Source organism: Panthera tigris, chromosome B1 (genome assembly GCF_018350195.1).
Source record: "Panthera tigris isolate Pti1 chromosome B1, P.tigris_Pti1_mat1.1, whole genome shotgun sequence".
NCBI lineage: Eukaryota > Metazoa > Chordata > Mammalia > Carnivora > Felidae > Panthera > Panthera tigris.
Genome location: NC_056663.1, coordinates 140,717,293 through 140,739,938, shown reverse-complemented (window position 1 = coordinate 140,739,938; position 22,646 = coordinate 140,717,293). Strand labels below are relative to the sequence as shown.

The window sequence follows — 22,646 nt, the reverse complement described above, 5'->3', positions numbered from 1 at the left end:
GACTTAAGTACAAATGAGAAACAGTACCAAAAAGAAACTAGAATGAGTTGATTCTACACATGATTTTATAAAGAAGACTATTGATGTTTTTCTCTTACTTTAGAATTTCAATCACCATCCAGGATATTATGCTCACTTTAAACTTCAATTTGGTGTATATAAATATTAGAAGGAATATTTCCTTCACGTAAGAAAATTCCTCTCATGTAACCAAAGTGTGATTTCAGTTGTTCCATATGTCTAGCATACTTAGTGTACTAAGATCTGGGTATCTTACTAGAGAACCTTCCCGTCTCCTTCTGCCTCCCTCTCCCCGCTCCTCTTCTACTTCTCTTACCAACTGAGTGGTAGAGAGTCTTCTTTCAGATTTTTTATTAGATGCATTTTCATGAAAACATGGCTTCTGTTTTCAGCATTTCATCTATTCTTCTGTTTGGTCTTCACTCGAGGGCATATTATCCTTGTGAAACTTTAATTGTTTCTATAGCATCTCTGTATTTGCAATCTCCCTTTAAGGAGATAGGAGCTCCAGGTGAAAAACAAGCAATAGAAACAGATTGGTGGTGGTGGTGTCTAGATTTAGGTTTCCTTGCTACAATTTTAATGAAGTCTAAAGAATTATGGAGGAGGAAATGAGATAGTTATTTAGGAGGATAGATATTGGACTGTGAGCACAACATGATCATGACTGGTAACAGAGTTTCACAACCAAGAATATGAGCTTCAGATTCAAATCTCAGCTCTAACATGTACAATTTGTGAATTTGAACAAGTTACTGAACTTCTCTAAGCCAAAAGAACTTCCTTTAAATGCAGATAATAATAGCATCTTCCAAAGGATCAAATAACATAAGGATGATTAACATTCTTTTTAAGTATCTATGAAGTATGTACTATTATTTTCATTTTACCGATAGGAATAGAGAGGCTTATAAAGGCCTAATAAAGCTCATGCAGCTGGACATGGAGCTGGATTTGAACCATCACATAATGTGCTTCATGCAGTGCATGCCTTTTGCATCCCAGTGTCAGTTATTCTTATTTTCATTGTACAGAATTCTCAAGTATAATTTTTTCTGGGGGGTGCTTGGGTGGCTCAGTTGGTTGAGCATCCAACTCTTGATTTTGGCTCAGATCAGGATCTCAGGATTTATGGGATCAAGCCATCCATCAAGCTCCTCAATGAGCGTAGAGATTCTCTCTCTCTCTCTCTCTCTCTCTCTCTCTCTCTCCCTCTCTCTCTCTCTCTCTCTCTCTCTCTCTGCCCCTTTCCCCACCCATGCTCTCCTTTCTCTCTTAAATAAATAATAATAATTAATAATAATAATAATAATTTTTCTGAATTTTTTCAAATTTCCCATTGTGTTTACATCAAAAACCTCCTGGCTAAAAAGCATTTCCTGTTACATAGAAAGTTGTAGGTAGGAATGAATCCATCCAATGCCCTGTATTTGAATATTTGTTTGCTATATTCATGATTTCACGTGATTTAATTGATATAAGTCAGTAACTTGATGCGTGAATTGCCCTTGAATGACTTCTAGCTTTTTTTTTAGCTGAGAGAGTGGGAATTCTGTGTGTGAAGGTGAATTCAAAGATGTCTATTGAATTCTGTGTTAACCTCCTTTCCTTCACCTTAGATAAAAATACAGAAGTACATAATTTCTGTTGAAAAAAAATTGTAGTAGAAAAGGAGATGAGAGCTCTGACTGACTTTTACTTTTACGGGAGATCCTCACTAACGATGTGGCTTTCCTAGGAGAGATGGTCCTTCTGGTTGATATGCCTGCAGACAGCCCCGCGGAGGAAGGGCAGCACCTGCCTGATGGGAGAACAGCAACCCCCACCAGCACCTTCACCCAACAAGACATCAATGAAGGCATTGTGTGGTACAGGCACTCGGGAGTCCCAGCCCAGAGTGACTCCTTCCGCTTTCAGGTACTCTCTACTGCTGACTTTTCTGATGTCAGGATGGTCTGAGGAAAATCATCACCATTATTTTTATTTTATTTTATTTTATTTTATTTTATTATTTTATTTTATTTTATTTTATTTTATTTTATTTTATTTATTTAATTTATTTTTCATCACCATTATTTTAAATAATCAGGTCATTTTCTATGTTGCCTGGAAATCACATTTGGGGGAAGAACAAATGTAATTCGTAGCACTGACAGATTTTTTTAATCTGCTGATTCAGTCTTAGACTATCTCTACAGACTCATTCCACAGCAAAGAGTTTATAATAGATAATGGCTGAAGTGTTTAGAAAAAAAATGTTTTCAAAATATTAAAATGCCATATGGAGGAAAAAATATTTCTTTTTTCAAATGTTTTTGGAACATTTACCATCTTATGAGAAGAGCATAGACTTAGCAGCCAAACCCAGTGGGTTCATATTTCAGTTTTACCTTGCACTAGCTATACAACTTTGGGAAGATTACTTTGGCAAAATCCTTGTGTTTCATTTTTATCATCTGTAAAATAGAACTATATGAGGATTTAATGAGTTAGTACATACACGTACAATACTATCACTATGTGTGGGTTCGTTGCTATCATTGATAAAGATTGGTCACATACCAGTGCTGTAGACTAAGTGTTTGTGTCCCCCTGAGATTCATATGTTGAAATCCTACCCCCTCCCCATTCAATGGTATATGGGTATGAGACCTTTGGTAAGCGATTAGGATTAGATGAAGTCATGAGAGCTGTGCTCTCATGAATGGGATTAGTACTCTTATGGGAGTCACAAGATAGCTTGCTCCCCTTCCGTGCTCTCCACCATGGGTACGCAATAAGTTGGTGGTCTGCAACCCAGAACCCCACCATGCTGGCCCCCTGATCCAGACTTCTAGCCTCCAGAACTGCAAGAAATAAATTCCTTTTGTTTATAAGCCACTCAGTTTATGGTGTTTTTGTTATAGTAGCCTGAGCAAACTAAGACAAACAGACCGTAAGGAGGCTGTCAATAAATTAAAGAACAAGAAATTATCCTGGGCACGTTGTCTGGCAATTATCAAATATAATTAGAAATTAATAATAAAGAGGTAAACAGAAAATTCAAACCATTTAGAATTTTTAAAAGTCTCCTAAATAATTACAAGTTCTAAAAAGACGAGGAAATAACTTATCAAAACTTAAATGATGTGGACAAAATAATACTCAGAAGAAAATTGATGGCCTTAAGCTCTTATTATTGAGCAAAAAGCATGAGAATAAATGGGCTAAATGAAGGTAGAGAACCACAAGGGAAACCTAAGGAAGGAATTCATAGAGATAAGCAGAGGAATTGATTCAGTATAAAATGTGAGAATTGATAATGAATACAAAACCTGAATCTTTGGAAAGACCAATAGAATTAGACAAACCTATGTCAAGGGCAATTTGGAAATAAAGAATTGAATAAAAGTGCAAAGGAATGAGAAACTTTGAGAAAGAGTGTTTAAACATAGGTACAGAAAGGAATTTGGGAAAGTGTCAGAGAAAATATAAAGAAGCACTCGTAATGGTCAGCCAAAGCCGAGTCACAGTCCCTCTGAGTTTAAGACTTTTCCTTTGTCTAGGAATCCAGTTGGGGATAAACTGCCACGATAGCTTACCTTGTTAAAATTACCATCCATTCTCCTCCTGATGCCTGGTGCACACATCTTTATTGCCTAATTTATATTGTGTAAAAGATGTGCTTTTCCAGGGAGCAGATTGAAAGAAACTTGGAAACCATTAGAATGAGATTATACCGAGCACACTGAAGGTCCAATGGGTGAGCAAGCCTCATGTGCCCTTTGCCCAAGTTAACGTTTTCATGTTTAGCATCAGGGAACTCTGCAGTCCTCAAAAAATGATATTCGATTGCTTTTCCAACTTGGTTACTAAATGGGTATAAAAAAGCAAGAGTTACTCTTTTTTTTTTTTAAACAAACTCACTGGACTTTAAGACATCCAGTTGAACATTATTACTTAGAAAGTGGTTCCCTTTAGAGAGTCTTCACACATTTTACTCATGATGTGTTTAGAACTCCTACTTGAGATCTTCTTCAAAATCTATGGGATTTTCTTTAAATATCCCCAGTAGTGACAGTATATCATTCTTTGGAAGCTGATTTTAAAAAATAACCAAAGAGCCAAAAGTCAGTCAGTCATGTCTGGTAAGAAGAGTAGTAATTATTTTTTGTTAAAACGGAGCAATTATGAAGTAACAAGCTCAGTTTTCTTACATGATTTGTGAACTCCCTCTGAAGGCATTCCAAAAAGTGCATTTTCAACACTGACAGCATCTTTATTGCAAGCGTGAAACAACTCTCTGAGATTATGTTCTCCTGGATATAAAAAAGTTGGGTGTGCTTTTAAAGTCTCATTGTTTTATAGGCTTACCTCATATTTTGATTTGAAATGACACAGACACTGTAGCTGTGTACTGAAACAAATGGCTGAAACTTCTCTCATTCATCATTTTAGTGTCCCTAAAAGAATTAAACTAAAAAAGATGCTGTTCTAATGATTCTTCTCTTTCTTCCCTTCTTTTTTCTTTCTTTAAAGCAGAAAATGCAATATAATGAGTTGCATGGATTTAATTCCATTTTAATGTTGATGTGCTGTCATGAGCCATCAAGGCATGCCATCTGTTACTTTGCACGTAAAACTTGGGATTTATGTAATGCAAGTGGCATTTAAAAATAGAGCATGGCATAGTGAAAAGAAAGCATGCACATTTGCGTCACTTGGGGCATGGGAAGGGACTCTGGTTTTGGTGTATTCAGAGCACGTTGAAACAGCCTTAGGGGATGTGGTATGAAAAGACCAACATATTTCATACCAATATCTTTACTAAGGAAGCTAGAATTGATTCCCTTGCTTGGTAATGTGTCCACATTTCACTACCTGTGCAGTGTTCCATTCTTTTTCTTCAAGAGATAAAGTACATTTTCCCCTCTTCTAAGTTTTGAAAGCTTCCAAATTGAGCCATCTTGGTCAGTAGGAAGATCATGAACCTTCCGACCTGTTTGAATACTGACCCTTATTGACTTTATGACTGTGATATCTTGCTTAACTTATTTGACCTTCCATTTCCTCATCTTAAAATAGGAGATAATATCAACTTTGTAAGTGGTAAGAGAACTTTTGAAAAGTAGGTAGTATAGTGCTAAGCCCATGGGAGATGCTCAGCAAATTATAGCTGTTTCATTACTATTACTTGTAATGACACACTATAAGGTATCTTCTTGAAAACATGTAGATATTCTGAAACTTGATCTCCAGGCATCTGATGTGATCAAGATACCGAGAAGACGGTTTTTCTGTTGGGCACAACTTCAGAAGACATAAAGAAAAGACTGCCATTCCTGCCTTTTTCCTTAGAATTAACAGAACCCTGCCCCCTCTCATCTGGAATTAATGCAACTACACGTGACCATACAGGCCTTAGCAACTCTTGTGACAAGCCTAAAGTGGAACAGAAAACAGAAAGAGGGAGTTTAAGCGGGCAGCTTAGAAGCACTGGGGGAGGGGAGGAGCTAGCTGAGTAGGCAAAGCATAATTTTTTTAGCGTTTTTGAAGCAAGAAAACGTTGATTTTGTGACCACTATTCTAAATTTTTTTTTAATGTTTACTTATTTTTGAGAGAGACAGAGACAGAATGTGAGTGGGTTAGGGGAAGAGAGAAAGGAGACACAGAATCCGAAGCAGGCTCCAGGCTCTGAGCTGTCAGCACACAGCCCGATGCAGGGCTCCAACTCACGAGCCGTGAGATCATGACCTGAGCCGAAGCCGGATGCTCAACCAACTGAGCCACCCAGGCGCCCCATTTTGTGACTACTATTCTAATTGTAATTGTTATTTATTACACCTTATGATGATGAAGCTGAGATTTATCATTTCTAGTCTAGGTGTACATATCTGTGCTGGGAAAAAATTGAAGAAGTAGAATAAAAAGTCCCATATAGAACATGTGTTAAATATGCTTGTAATGAGACATGTAGCTATCAAAAATTATGTTTTCAAGAATGAGTAATAATATAACAAAACATCATAGTATTATGTTAGATTAAAATTTGGAGGGGCGCCTGGGTGGCTCAGTCAGTTAAGCATGCGACTTCAGCTCAGGTCATGATCTCACAGTCATGAACTCGAGCCCTGCATCGGGCTCTGTGCTCACAGCTCAGATTCTGTGTCTCCCTCTCTCTCTGCCCTTCCCCTGCTCATGCTCTGCCTCTCTCTGTCTCAAAAATAAATAAAAACATTAAAAAAATCTTTTTTAATTTTAATAAAATATAAAAATAAAATAAAATAAAATTTAGAGAGCACATAATCGCATATAAAGTTTCACATACACATAGAAAATATATTAACCTGAAATGCATCAATAGGTTAAGAACTACTCTTTCTACTTAGTGACGTTCTAGATTTTTTTTTTATTTCTCATTTGGATTTCCCTGCATTTTTAGAACTGCCTAAAATGATTACATTTTTTGTAATCAGGAAAACATTAATATTAAAATATGAAGAGCAAAATGAAAATGAAAATGCAAGAGCACATAGAATTTAAAGACAGATGGTTTAAAGAAGGAAAAACAAACATGCACAAACATACTCTGCCCAACAGAGGACAAGAGGCTCACCAGCATGACATTTCTTTTCAGGTGTCCAGTGCCACAGAAGCCCACACGCATCTGGAGAGCCGCATATTCAACATCGCGATCTTACCACAGACACCTGACACACCTAAACTCTCTCTGGGAGCATCTCTCCATATGACCGTGAGTTGGGTGGGACGGCCTGTGGTTTCCACTTGGAGGAGGCATGCTGATGGGTTTGAAGGAGTGTCCTGCTTTTGTATCTGGCAAATGCCTGGCTCAGAACGCAGACACTGGGGCCAACAATAACCAGCCCTGATGTCACATTTCTCATTGACTTGAAAAAGAAACCTAAAATTCCAGAGCGAAAGTAAGGTTACATGGAATCCACCTCAACCTCCCATCCATTGCTTCTGTCCTTTTTACGGCATCCAGATGGTCACAGTAGTTGGAAGGAGTTTCAGGGTAGTATAGATTTAATCAATACCGTTTGGGTGTAATTGTTCAGTCAGTTATGTCTCCTTCTAGTTGGAGAAACTGCCACTCTATATTTTAGAAGCCCTATTAGAAGTCTTTTTGTTTTTGTTTTTTTATCATAAAAGTTTCCTGGAGAAGGTGATGTCTTTGCTGAATCCAAACAAATAAGTAGCAGTTATCTAAGTGAAAGTTTGGGGGGCAGGTTGGGAGGAATGGAGAGGTGATGGTAAAGAGCACTTCCAGATTTAAGAACAGCACATGCAAAGACACAGGTGAAAGACAGTATGATGGTTGGGTAAACTGCAAATAGTTCAGTAAGACCCGAGAAATTAGGGAGGCAGAGGAGGAGTAGTGAGGATGTGGAGGTTCGTGAGCTAGATCGCAGAAGTTCTCGTGTGCCGTGTAGGAAGGAGTGTGGGCATGTGGAAAAGTTTGAAGCAAGGTGACAGCTAAATTAGTACATGAAGCTTAGTTCAGACAATTAGTAACTCCACTGTAACCCTATATCCAGTGGATATGTAATGCCAGAACCCCTGTTCTAGACAGAGCCACAAGCATATAAGACCTTATAAATTAATCATTAAGGATTCACATTTTAGTTAGCACCCACATAATTACACCCCAAAGCAGTGTATCAGCCCTGAGCCACAACAAAGAGAGCAGCTATAGTTTTAGAAATTATGGGTCTGGGGCATGACAGAGACATAAAGGGGGAAACAGAAAGTTTTTAATGAATAGCTGGTATCGGCATTTCCACCATAAACCATAATTTAAAGAAATCATAATTCAGCAGCACTATAAAGTCTATAATTCATCATTCTGACTGAAGGAACTTGGATCAGAATTTTCTCTAAAGTGTAAAGAAAAATGTGCATATGCATTGCTTGCCAAATGCTAATGCACTGTTGTTTGGAGTTTAGAGGGAAAAAATGGGCCAGGAGCCAATGAAGATGGCGCCATTCCCACTATGTTGTTGTGGACTCTAGAGACTTCTCAAGTTACTTAACCTTTAGGGTCTCAGGTTGCATGTTTGTAAATTAGATCTGTCCCGTGTAATTTAGGATATCACAAAGGTGAGTTTACTGTAAAATGTGATTAGCTCACTCTTTATCCCTTAAAACATACAGTTTGAAATTCTTATGATATTAATGAGAGCCATTACTATAGGATATACTTATAATCTGTGATAAAAAGACATTTTCTATTCCGTGACTTAGACTCATCTAAGCACACAAGTTTTATACATATTTGTAAATACACTATGAATATATATATATATATATATATATATATATATATATATGCTAAATAAATATATGGTATATTCATATATGTGTTTAAGGGTAGGAGTCCACCTCTCCAATCAATCAATCATTCAAATAAACACTTTTGGGCCCCTAAGTTATCCCAAGTGCTGTGGAACATATTGGAAGTTCAGTGTGGAAATTAGAGTCTAAAACACGCAAGTAAGTAAGCAATGAGAATATAGCGATAAATGCCATGATGTGATATGCAAGCAGAGTCACAATATTGAAGCAAATAAGGAGACACCTAGTTCGGTAAGGCATGGGGGAGGTCATCGAAGCTTCCTCTTGGAGGTGAACTGAGTTGGTTGATGTGTAAATTATGTCTAGAGCATGGTCTCAACTTCAGCCTGCATTGGGATCACCTATACAGTTTGTTAAATCACAGATTGCTGGAGCCCACCCCAGAGTTTTCTGGTTCAGTAGGTCTAGTACAGGGCTGAGACTTTGCCTTTCCAACAAGTTTCCGGGTGATACTGTTGCTTCTGCTCTGCTCACCCTACTTGAAACCCCATTTATCTAGACTGCAAATATGGGGAAATTCGTTTGAGGCAGATGAGCAGCAGGTGAAAAAAGTTGGAGAAACAGGAGAACATGACATGTTTGAGGAATTACAGAGAGTTCAGTTGGCCAGAGCATAAATCTCTAGGTGAAAAAGAAACAAGAAATGAGAGTCAGATCATAGAGGATCTTACAGATAAGATGAAGAGTTTCCATTTTGTTCTGAGAGGCTGTTGGGGCAAGTAGGATGTTGAAGAATTCATAGCAGAGAGGGGGCATGATCAGATTTTCAATTTAGGAAGATCATTCTGGCTGTAGGGTAAAGAACACCCACATGGGGTCCAAACAGAGAACAAATTGGTCAAGAAATAGGCTGTTGCAGTCATCTAGAACATGAAGAGTTAGTGGCATGTACCACGTGCAGTGGCGATGAACATTAACAGTTAGTGAGATCTCAAAGAGATACTGGCACACCCATGTACATTGCAGCATTATTCCTAATGGCTCAGAGGCAGAAGCATCCTAAATGCCCTCCAGCAGATAAATGCATAGAGAAAATGTGGTATACACAACAATGGAATATTATTCAATCTTAAAGAAGAAGGAAATCCTGCCATGCTGCAATATGTATGAACCTTAAGGACATTATCCAAAGTGAAATAAGCCAGACACAAAAGGACAGATACTGTACAATTCTACTTATATGAGCTATCTAAAGTAGTAAAACTTTTTGAGACAGAAAGTGGAATGGTAGTTGCCCCTGCAGAGGTGGGAGGGGGTAGAGGTAGGGAGAGGGCAAAGAGGAGTTGTTTTTGTTCAGTGGATATAGAGTTTCAGTTTTGTAAGATGAAAAAGTTCTAGAAATCTGTTCCACAATGATACATATATAGTGAACACTACTATACTGTGCACCTAAAGTGGTTAAGATGGTAAAAAAAAAAAATAGAGATTAAAAGATATTTAGAGACATAGTGGTTAATTAGATATAGGAAGAGAGCAAAACAGCCCAGTTGCTGAATATGTAAAGATGCCATTCATAAAGATTAGGAATGTATGGGGACTTCAGGGCAAGGGGGAGAGGTGGAAGATATGATGAGTTCAGTTTGGGATATGCTTATAAAATGTGTGCCTATTAAGGGCTGGCAAAACATATTCTCGGTGGGAGATAAACCTCTGAGAATCATTAATGGTGGGTAGTGGTTTAATCCTTGGGCCTGAGATTCCGCAGGGAGATTATATAGAGTGAAAAGCAACATAAACAAATACCTGCCTAAATGGAAATTTGTTCTGTGGCCTTTCTGTAATACTCTCCTTCATCAAATATAAGATCCTTAGAATTTTGTTTGTGATGTTCCACCAGATGTATGTGCATACATACATATATAAGATGTATACATATATGTATAATATTATAAGATATATGTGTGTATGTGTATGTATGTATGTTTATGTATGTATATACATACATACATAAACATACACACATGCATATATATATATATATATAAACATGTGAGATATGTATATTTGGGATATATATCATATTTGGGCAGGGAGATCTGTAAACACGCATGTTTACCAATAATAGCATAGCACAGTGTGAGATTCAGCAAATAAGTTAATAGATTTATATCAGTTCAGTCTTCCAACTAATCATCCACTACTTGACTTAGAAGATCTTTAAGGGCAAAATCTTTGACTAATTAATCTTGGTATCTTCCCCAGCATCTAGCACAATGGCTTATAGAAAGTAGCTGCTTAGTAAATATTTGTTGACTAAATGAATCATTTTCAGACCTATTTTCACATAGCTAATGACTCCCTAAACTATACCACTTTCAAATTCAAATAATTTAATCATATGTGTATGCACATGCATACACACACTTTGAACATCCTATTTCCAATTCCTCTCTTAAGGGGGAAGAAAATTCTTTTATCTCTTAATGTGAAAGACAGAATATTTTTTACTTCCTTTTTTCAAATGGTTGTGCTACTCAGAGTTGGGTTTCCCAAGGTCACGACCAAAGAAAAAGGCCTCGAACAAGTCTTTCTAGTTCCATTTGTTTCCAGTGATTGCTGTTAACAAGGGGTCTCTTAAAACCACTCTTACTGGCGTTAGCAAGGATTCAGTTGGAACAGCTGATCCCTTGTCGTGTAGACTCAAGTCTAGGCATGCTGTATTTGTTTTCTGGCTGCGGGCTTATGTGTCCGTGTTTTTTCTTGAGACCCTTCAAACACTAATAAAATCATTATCTGCAATTTCTAGAAATGTTTCTTTATCCTTGGAATTCCTACTGTGCTTTATCTGAGCCTTTCAAGCTACTTAGCAGTTTGTACAGTGGAGCTATTTATGAACTTCCCTCACTAAAAACTGGAAATCCTTAAGGAAAGAATCTATATCTGATTCATCTTACATCTGCCACAGTTCTTTGCTCGGTACCTTCCCATATTAGGTTCTTACTAAATATTTTCCACATGAATATGTGAATGAATTAATTTTGTCCGAACTAAACTATGTGAGAAGATGGCTTCTTGTAAAACCTCCATTTTACTCATCTCATCCTCATAATTTCTCAGGCCAGCCATGGGCATTGCTGCTTTGGTTTTATGACAGTCAACATAGGAAAGTGGTCTTGATTCTAATAGAGGTTGAAATGATAATGTTGTTTATAAGTCCTGACTTAGGGATTTTTAAAGATTTAAGTCACATATACTTTGCTAAGACTTACATGTTAAAATGTTTTGGCCCTCTAATTATTTAGATGACATTGCAAGACCATGGAAAATATTTTTTTAATTAAGTTGTTACAAAAATATTTTCATTATTTTATTTCTTAGCTTAATCTTTTCCTAATGATATTTTTCATCCACTCAACAAATTGTTATCAAGCACTTCCATGTGCCATGTGCTAGGTGCTTGGGATCTGTCCATGAACAAACAAAAATCCACGTTCTCATGGAGTTTCCATTCTCTTGGCAGATCAGGAGAGAATAGACAATAAGTACTAAACAAAATAATAAGTAACTCATATGTTGTATGTTAGTGAAAGTATTATGGTAAAACAAAAAGTAGATCTAGGTCGAGGGATCAGAAATGTGGTGGGAACAGGAGAAACCCAGGTTGCAGTTCTAAATGAGGTGAGCTTTATTAGGACAATGATGTTTAAAGAAAGACTTGCAGGAGGTGAGGGAGATAGCCCAGCAGACACCTGAGGGAAAGGCATTCCAGGCCCAGGGAACCATGTGTTCAGAGACATCCAGTTGGGAATGTGCTTAGATGTTCAAGGAACAGCAAGGTAGCCAGCATGGCTGGAGCAGAGTGAGTGAAAATGACAGTCATCTGGTCAAACTCACAGATGTGTCAAGTGTGTGTGTTGGGGGCAGCAGAGAGAGGGGCAGAGGGAGGAGTTGGGGCAGACCTTACAAGGTCCTCACAGGCCATTGTAGGGACTTTGCTTTTTTTCAGAGCAAAATGGAGAGCCATTACTGGGTGTTGGGCAGCAAGGGTCTAATCTTCCCTGGCTGACTGTTGTGTTGAAATACACTGTAGGTGGGGCAAGAGAGCAGTAGGGAGGCTGTCCTGGTGATGATCCAGGTGAGAAATTGTGGCTCCCAACAGGGTGCTGGCAGTGGGGAGAAGCAATTGGATTCTAGATATATTCAGACGCAATATGGGTATTATGAAAACCATTATTCTGTAATCTTCTTTTGTTGACAGATATCTTAATAAAAATGTGTCTTCTGTAATGATTTCCATAAAATTTAATCTTTCATTTCTTACTATGTTTAATTGATAAATATTCCAAATAGCCAATATTAAAATTGATTATACTTTGATATATCTCAGACTCAATATTGCTTTCTTCAGAAAATCGAATTCTTCCTTTTTCTACCTAGTTCCTATTTCTATTAGTAGGGAAATAGTAACAATAAATTCCATAATAAATTATCTGTCATCTTGGCTGGAATATATTTCCCTTTAGCCATGCTCCTATTCCGTTCCCTCTTCTTATTGCTTTATTTTAGTGACATCTAGATTTTCAAAAATATCTCCTACTACTCTGAGAACATTCAGTTATCCTGATGGTTTTGAGATTAAAAGGTGGCAAATAGTACTGAACAATGTGCTGAGTCTACACTTCTGTGCCCATGTTGCTGCGCCCACACATGTATACATTTATGGGTGTGTACACACAGGCATGGGCTGTAAACACCTTACATGGAGCATATATTTTTAATTTGTTGTCCTTACTTGTTTTATTTTAGGGTGAGAGACCAGCTGCTATTTGTAATTCTTATTTTCCTTGCTCATTACATTCCAGACCTGAGCAGTGGCCTGAAATATGACTCTTTACTCTAGGAGGGTTGTCCTAACCTGCAAAGCTGCCTCTCCCCAGGACATGCGTGCCTTCAGGACACTTACAAAGCAACTGCAACCTTCAATCTTTTCACGGTTAAAAGGAAGACTACCACGCCCTCCTCCATGAGAATTACTGAGCCCTACTTAATCCTTTCCTAAATGGGGAAATTCCTTCTTCAAGAAGCAGAGCTTCAAAGAGCAGGAGAGCATGTCAAACTCTAACCCTTCAGGGGTCAGTTAGGAAGAGCCTGCAATGAGCTGGATATTTTTGTTCTGTTTTGTTAACAGCATATGTGACCCAGGCAAGGGGCCCATGCTCACACACTTTTCCCTTTTCTCATCTCCACTCTGTGTTTTTGCTGCTGTCCCCAACTCACTGTTATACCTGGTCATGAGATTCAAAATCTCTTTCTTTTCCCTTTTTTCTTTTTTTGAGCGTTGTCACTATTGATGGGTTATGGCTGTACACAGGTGAATGGACAGTAAAAAATATGTACACATTGGTCTTTTGATTAATTTTGCTCGACCCCTTTGTTGGGTATTGAGAAATACCCCAAAAGCAATAGCTAGTTCTTTTGAATAGTGCAATGGAGACAAAGAAAACATTGACTATTTTTATGTGCTTTAATAGATAATTGTTAAATCTCTGAATTCAAATAATGAGACTCCTTTGGTGTCTGAGGTGAGTTCATCTTTGGGCCTTTGAAGCTACCACTGTTGGAAGGAAGGAAGGAAGGAAGGAAGGAAGGAAGGAAGGAAGGAGAGGGGAGGAGAGGAAAGGGGAGGGGAGGGGAGGAAAGGGGAGGGGAAAGGAAAGGAAAGGAAAGGAAAGGAAAGGAAAGGAAAGGAAAGGAAAGGAAAGGAAAGGAAAGGAAAGGAAAGGAAAGGAAAGGGAGGGAGAGTGGGAGGGAGAAAAGGGAAGAAAAAGGAAGGAAGGAAGGAAGGAAGGAAGGAAGGAAGGAAGGAAGGAAAGATGGATGTTTGGGTCACAGTTCCCATTAGCAAAGCTGGGGGGGATTAGGGAGGGCTTCTTACCAGATACAACCTTAGCTCATTAAGTTAGAGGAGCAAAGATGTAGTGACCCAGCTGTGAAGAGCAGAATAGCAGAGTAGCCAGTTGTGATGGCTCATTTTCTTTTTTTTTCTTTTGTTTATTTTGAGAGAGAGAGAGAGAGAATGAGAATGTGTGTGTGCATGCACACACAGAGGAGAGGCATAGAGAAAGGGAGAGAGAGAATCCCAAGTAGACTCTGTGCTGTCAGTGCAAAGCCCAAACGTGGGGTTGATCTCACAAACCATGAGATCATGACTTGAACCAAGAGTCAAATGCTTAATGGACTGAGCCACCCAGGTGTCCCCATTTTCAAATATGTACCACTATGAGTTCCAAAACTAGGGAAAAGTGATCATATTGAGACTCCTACAACATGCACCGACACAAACCTGGCAGAGTGCAGGGGAGAGGAGAGTTGGGGTACAAGAGAACCAGAAGAAGGTTCTATAACCCTGGGAGGTTCTTAACGCCAAGACAGATCTGCAGTGCAAGATACCACATCCTTCTTCTGAACTTTCAGAGAAAATTTTGCTGTGTGTGATTAATTTAAAAGCCCAAAATGAGGTCCTTTGTTTTGTTTTGTTTGTTTGTTTGTTTTGCTTTTTCCTTTTGTTTTTTTAATAAGGCTTTTTTTTCCCCCTCTGGCTTTTGTTTTCATCACACCATTTGCTCTTCTTCCTCCTTAAACTTTGTTTAGGCTCGGGAAGATGGCCTGACTGTGATTCAGCCTCATTCCCTCTCTTTTGCAAACTCTGAGAGACCAAGCGGAAAGATTATATATAATATCACTTTACCTCTGCATCCAAATCAAGGTAAGATGTACAGTAAATGATCTTTTGAGTGATGCTGTTGTTATCTAATGGTTGACTTATCTTCAAAGCTCTGAAGTTTTGTCTGCATATACTTGTTGAGGATTTAAGGAGTGACAGTTATTCATACCTTTGCTCCCCTGTTCTGAATTTAAGACCAATTGAGAGAGAGACACTGTGGTCAGACAGATGGGGATGAATGTGTCAGCATTGGTATGACAGAGTTGTGCTGGAGAACATGGTGTGCATATAATCTCAGTCACTGGGTTGAGTGTGCCCTCTCATATACAGGCAGAACTGGACAGACAAGCACTGTCTGTAGGGACAGATCCTGCCCCAGTGAAGTTACGATAGGTGAACAGACCAGAATGAGCATGTGCTCAGGACAAGGAGCTCTGCCAGAAAGCACAGAAGGGGCTGAACCATACATAGTCCATTCCTTTCCCATTTGGGTAAGCTACTCTTCACCCATGGGGAAAAATGAAAATGTGGAACTATAGTCAAGAGGAAAGGTAGGCCCCTGCCATCTGTCTTCATCCTTTAGATTTCTTACTTTCGGGCTTAACTAATAAGCCTATCCCTAACAGAAGTGTGGCTGTCCCTCATGGAGAGGAGATTAGCTTCTGTTAAGGCAAATTCTGCCTTCCCAAGACCAACCACTGCCCTAGATGAAAGTCTTTTCACATCATCAAATCCCCCAGGAGAAATAAAAAATTAAATTTTATTACCCTTTTGATAAAATCCAGAGAAATTAAACTCTTAAAAGTCATCCATCACTTTTCTTAAAACCTGCTAAGTCACAGCAAGAGCTGTTCTCCCTACATTGCCAGGGTAGAAGGTACAGTTCTCTCCATCCAGCAGCCGGGGCTGTCTTCTGGAGAATGGCATGGGTCTCTCAGACCCTCATAACTTGAGTTAGTTCAACACCAACTCTCACATGTGTCCTTCTTTCAAAGTGTTGATAGGACATGAAAGGTGATCATAGCAGCATTATTTTTATACCTGAGAAATTTAGAAATGATAGGAAAATTTTTTAGCCCCTAAAGCATTATCACAAGCAGAATAATAATTGCAAATCCAATTCTTAGAATAGTCATGATCCATGTTACTGTTGCCAAAGATTATCACAGAAACTGAGGTATTTCTGAAGAAAAGGCATAAATTGAGAAAGTTCTCATTATAGCCTAACCAGGAGACAAGTCTATGTCATTTTCTCAGCAACCTTGACCTTTGAACTTAAACTCAATTAAGAGAATCTTGTAATTATGGTACAATGTCTATGACTTGTGGAGAATTACCTAGTCTGAGTTATATTAGGGACAGTAATTTACATCTTACTATTGTTTATAGTCAATGAATCCTAGTCAAGAATCTATTTGGGTTTCACCCATGAGAAGATGTTCAGCATCACTAAGCATCAGGGAAATGCAAACCAAAACCACAATGAGATATCACCTCACACAAGTCAGGATAGCTAGTATCAAAAAGGTAAGACATTACGAGTATTGGCGAGGATATGGAGAAAAGAGAAGCCTTGGGCACTGGTGGTGGGAATGTAAATTGGTGCAGTCACCAATTTACACTGGTGGTTTCTCAAAAAAATTAAATATGTCCTGATCATATAGAACTACTATATGCAATCATTGCATTTCTGGGTGTTTACCCAAGGAAAACAAAAACTCTAATTCAAAAAGATATATGCACCCTTATAATTATTGCACCATTATTTACAATAGCTAAGATAGAGACACAACCTTGGTGTCCATCAATAGGTGAATAAAGAAGATGTGATATGTATACACACACACACACACACACACACACACACACACACACACACACACTGGAATGTTATGTTACTCATCCATAGAAGAATGAAATCTTACCATTCATCACAACATGGATGGACCTAGAGGGTATCATACTAAGTGAAATAAGTCAGACAGAGAAAGACAAATACCATATGCTCTTTATTTATGTGTGAATCTAAAAAATAAAACAAATGAACAAACAAACACAAACAGACTCATAAATACAAAGAATAAACTGGTAGTTTCCAGAGGGGAGGTAGGTAGGGTAATGGGAAAAATAGGTAAAGGGGATTAAGAGGCACAAACTTCCAGTTATAAAATAAATAAGTCACAGGATGAAAACAACAGCATAGGGAATATAGTCAATAATATTGTAATAACTTTGTATAGTGATAGATGGTAACTATACTTAATTGTGGGGAGCATTTCATAATGTCTATAATTGCCAAATCACTAAGTTGTACACTGAAACTAATATCATATTGTATGTCAATTATACTTCAGTTAAACATTTTTTAAAAGATGCCATTAAAGTCTATTTGGGTTTTAGATTCACTCTTTTCCTGAATGCTTGGAGAATGGTATGATAAGAGAAACTAGAGAGCAATTGTTCTTGAAGTATAAAAGACTCCCATCAGTGGGAAAGGCAGCTTTATGGCTCTGGTCATTCAGTCAACCATCAGAATTACTGTTCATGCTCACTCTGAGTCTCTTCCTCCCCAGGGATCATCGAACACAGGGACCAGCCTCACTCTCCAATCCGGTATTTCACGCAAGAAGATATTAACCAGGGAAAAATCATGTACCGTCCTCCCCCTGCAGCTCCTCATCTCCAGGAAATCATGGCCTTCTCCTTCGCTGGTAATGCCTTCCTCTCTATTTTGAGGCACCCAAACTGCTCTTTGTAGATCTTCATGGCAGGTTCTCCCTAACTCTTCCTGTTGTCCTTCTGGACAGTTTAGTGACACTGCTTTATAGCTGTTCAAAATAGCTTGAGACTTGTAGACCAATATGTAGTTGGGGCTCAGTTTGTCATTATTTTTCTTATTCATGCATGCAGGAATGCTTTCAGTAAAACTTTATTTGTACCTCCTATGTGTCAATCACATACAGTGGGGTCTTGGAGATATAGTGGTGAGCAAAAAGAGACATGAATCCTGTTCTTGCTGAGTTTTGGGATCTATGTATGGAGACAGAATTTGAGAAATAATCCCAGTAATGAATGTTTAATTGTAGACTAAGAGAAGAGCTCTGGATAGAAAGAAGAAATGTTCAGTGGTGGAATTAGAAGTGACAAGACTGACCTATACTGAGGGTTCAATGGTGGCTGACTCAGGGAGGCATTGACAGTGGAGGGACGTGTGGATGCTAATTAGCCTAAATGTGCATGTTGGGATATTGGGAGAACACTTCCAAAGGAAGGCCATACACTCCATGTGAAGAGGCCCTGGGGAGGGAGAGAATGTGGCATTCTGGGGCTTAAAAAAAAAAAAAAAAAGGTCAATGTGTCCGGAACAGCAGAACAAGGATGAGTCTGGAGGAAGAGATAGAGGACAGACCTTAGAGGCCCTATAAGCCTTGGGATCTTTATCCCAAGAACAATAGGAACACAGTGGAGGTTTTAAGATCTGGGGAGATAGCTTTTTATAAGGAACTCTTTGACTACAGTGATGTGAGTGGATTTGAGGAGGAGGCCACAGGTGGATGGGCTGCGGGTAAGAGGAATCTAGGGAGAAGCATCCCCTACTACCTCAGAGAAAGTCCCATGCAGGAATGGAGAATGCAGTCAACATTTGGGGCTGGGATTTGATAGAAGCCACCTTTTTTAAAGGAAGAGAAAACTGAATGAAAGAATAGCTGAATTTCTAATTTGAGCCATTTTGTGCCCTACCACCTAGTCATGATAGTTAATCTTTGCTATCCCTCATCTGTCCCCTTGACCCAGTAATCAAAGCTGCTGAGTAGAATGCAGGAGTTTTGTAAATACTTCTGTATTGTATAGAATCTGGAATGATTCTAAAAATCTTGAATGCTGTTTCCTTATGATCTTTAAGATGTATGTGCCACATAACATGATTAATATGGAATATTATTTTTATATAGTAGCTTTATTCATACAGAACAGCTGGTGATTTCCTATGGTAAGTTGAACACGGGTTAAATAATTTTAGAGTTACATTTTAAATCATGGCAAACATTTAAAATAATATTTTCCATTATTTATGTTAAATGCAATTGTCCAGAAAATGATTAACTCTTCAATTATATTGAAAATATTTAAGCGTGAGCATAGGCCTCTTCTCTAGGGAATATCCCCAGTGTTTAGTAACTGGATAACTAATAGCCCATTAAAATGTTCATGGTTCTCTAACTTGACAAGACCTACTTTACAAAGAAACTCAAAATATCCTGGGAGTAGGGGGAAAGAAAACATGTCAACCGTGGTTGAAGTTATTTCGATACCTATTATACTTGCCTAAGTTCCTAAAGCCTTTTTAGTGAGAACAGAGTCCTGTCCTATGTAATCTATGGGATAAATGCCATGAGATAAATCTCTCACATCATTACAATGTGTAAATCAATGTCCCTGGCATCACTCAATTCTACGATGGAATTGACCCACCAAAGAGCCTTGTCAGTGATATACGACATTACCCACATTCACTGATTTGTAGGATTTTATGTACTGATAAAATGGAATCTGAATGAATGTATCATAAATCACTCTAACTACTGGGATATAAAATTATTCTACTCTACAGTTCTTTTTGTTACTTAAAATTAGCGATGGCACCATTAAATTCAACATAATATTAACAAAAGACCGGGTGATCTTTCCTTAAACCATAATAATTTAGATTAAAACATCCTTTCCTTTTCTAACCTCTGCCCCATATTTTGTACCTTCTCCATCTATTTCTGATCCCAAAATGCTTAGTACACTGATTTTCTCTTTTCTGTTCTTTCAGGTCTCCCTGAATCGGTGAAATTTCACTTCACAGGTGAAGATTTTAATAGCAATTTTATTAGAAAATGGAATTTTCCTTTCCTTATTAGTCCTTTCTTTTTGTTCCCTTCATCATTACTTGCATTATTTTCTAAGAACTCCTTAAAAGTTACATAAGACAAGTTTTTCTGAAATGATCACATGACTAAATAGTAATAGTGTAACTTTGTATTCATAGAAAAAGTAATCCATCAAATATCCGAAAGATTAGTGTTGTTCAAGCCCCATTTCAACCAATCCCAATATCTATTAAAGAGAGGTAATAGTGGTTAAGAGGTTAGCCTCTGGATTCGAGGCTGCCCCGAGGGTCAGCCTACTCTGGGAAAGTTTCTTAACCTCTCTATGCCTGAATGCCTCACTCATCAGTGGGGACAATAACTAATAATTGCATATATGTAAAGCTCCCAGAACAATGGTTGATACAGTCATTCCTCTGTGACACTCAGCTAATGGGCAGTGGTTGTATATAGTCTTGAATTGAGCCTTTCATTGAATGCCTTGCTGCTGGAGGGAAATGAAAGCTGTGTGTAGAAGACCCCAGCATTCCAGCTTTAGTTCACAATGCAGTAGAAGGTGAGTGCCAGTAAGCAGAAGCACAGTCAGACCTGGCATCTATGAGGAGCAACACAGGGACAAGCTTTCTTGTTTAGATCCGGTGTGAGGATGGTTGGCTGGAATCCTGAAATTGCTGTTTAGGTGGGTTTGACTATTCCATTGGAATCAACCATCCATATGTCTGTCCTATTATATTTCGTGTAGGATAAATTTTGGTTAGAGAGAAAGTCATCTCCCTCAAACTCCCAGACTTTCTTTCCTTTTTTGAGGGTTAAAAATCACACGTGTTGTGATTTTTACTTGTTGTAAATTTCATTGTTGTATCATTGTTTTTTGTTTTTTTAATTGAGATTGAATTGACATAAGACACATAACAAATTGATATATAATATATTAGTTTCAGGTGTACAGCAGAATGATTCAGTATTTGTATATATTGCAAAGTGATCACAACGGTACATCTGGTTAACATCAGTCACCATAAATAGTTACAAATTATTTTTTCTTGTTAGTATAACTTTTACATTTACTGTCTTTGAAACTTTCAAATATGCTATACTGAATTATTAACTGTAGTTGCCATGCTGTACATTACATGCCCATGACTTTTTTTATAACTAGAAGTTTGTCCCTTTTGGCTCCCTTCACTCATTTCATACCCCGCCCCCACCCCACCTCTGACAACCAGCAATTTGTCCTCTAGCTAGGAGCTTGGGTTTTTTGTTTTTTGTTTATTTGCTGGTTTGTTTATTTTAGATCCCACAAATCAGTGAGATCATATGGTGGTTGTCTTTTCTCTGTCTGACCTATTTCATTTAGCATAATGCCCTTAAGGTCTGTCCATGTCATTGCAAATGGCAAGAGTTTCTCCTTTTTTATGACTGAATAATATTTCATTGCATATATATACTACCTTTTCTTTATCCATTTGTTAAATGGACACTTAGGCTGCTTCATGTCATGGCTATTGTTAATAGTGCTGCAATAATCATGGGGTGCATATCTCTTTTCAAGTTAGTGTTTTCATTTTCTTTGGATAAATACCCAGAAATGGATTGCTGGATAATGAGGTATTTCTCTTTTAATTTTTTGTGGAAACTTTGAACTATTTTCCATAGAGCCTGTACTAGTTTATATTCCCATCCACAGTGCACAAGGTTCTCTTTTCTCCACATCCTAGCCCACACTGTTATTTCTTGCCCTTTGGATAATAGTCATTCTAACATATGTGAGGTGATATCTCCTTGTGGTTTTGGTTTGCATTTCCCTGATGATTGGTGATGATGAGCATTTTTTCATGTACCTGTTGGCCATCTCTATGTCTTTAGAAAAATGACTATTCAGGTATTCTGCCTATTTTTTAATTGGATTGTTTGGGTTTGGGGCTATTGAGTTTTATGAGTTCTTTATATATTTCGGATATTAACCCCTTATCAGATACATAATTTGCAAATATCTTCTCCCATTTGGTACTTTGCCTTTTCGTTTTGTTGATGGTTTTCTTTGCTGTGCAGAAACTTTTTAGTGTGATGTAGTCCCACTTGTTTATGTTTGCTTTTGGTGCCTTTGCTTTTGGTTTCAAATCCCAAAAAATCATCACCAAGGCCAGCATCAAAGAGCTTCCACCTTTGTTTTCTTCCAAGAGTTTTATAGTTTCAGGTCTTACATGCAAGTATTTAATCCATATTGAGTTGTGTGGGGGGTATAAGATAATGGTAGAGTTTCCTTCATTTGCATGTGGCTGTCCAATTTTCCCAACACAATTTATTGAAGAGACTGTCCTTTTCATTGTATATTTGTGGCCCCTTTGTCATAAATTAATTGACTGTATATATGTAAATTTATTTCTGGGCTCTCTATTCTATACTGTTGATCTCTGTTGATTCTGTTGATCTATTTTTGTGCCAATGTTATGCTGTTTTGATTACTGTGGCATTGTAATACAATTCGGAATGAGAGAGCATGATGCCTTCAGCTTTGTTTTTCTTTCTCAAGATTGCTTTGTCTTTTGGGGGTCTTTTATAGTTTCATACAAAATTAGAATAATTTGTCCTATTTCTGTGGAAAATGCCTTTGGAAATTTGATGGGATTGCTTAGAATCTGTAGATTGCTTTGAGTATTATGGACCTTTTGACAATATTAGTTCTTTTAATCCATGAGCATGAAATATCCTTACATTTATTATGTCTTCT

The 22,646-nt window shown here is 37.9% G+C and overlaps 1 protein-coding gene across 1 annotated transcript in view; it reads left to right on the top strand.

Annotated features, from left to right (window-relative positions):
- FRAS1 (Fraser extracellular matrix complex subunit 1) overlaps positions 1 to 22,646 on the top strand; it is a 422,079-nt gene that overhangs the window by 294,490 nt on the left and 104,943 nt on the right. Inside the window, exons 31-35 of the mRNA XM_042984325.1 lie at positions 1,760 to 1,938; positions 6,639 to 6,755; positions 14,969 to 15,083; positions 17,615 to 17,752; positions 19,861 to 19,893. Of these exons, the coding sequence (XP_042840259.1) occupies positions 1,760 to 1,938; positions 6,639 to 6,755; positions 14,969 to 15,083; positions 17,615 to 17,752; positions 19,861 to 19,893 (582 nt within the window). The remainder of the gene's footprint in view (positions 1 to 1,759; positions 1,939 to 6,638; positions 6,756 to 14,968; positions 15,084 to 17,614; positions 17,753 to 19,860; positions 19,894 to 22,646) is intronic.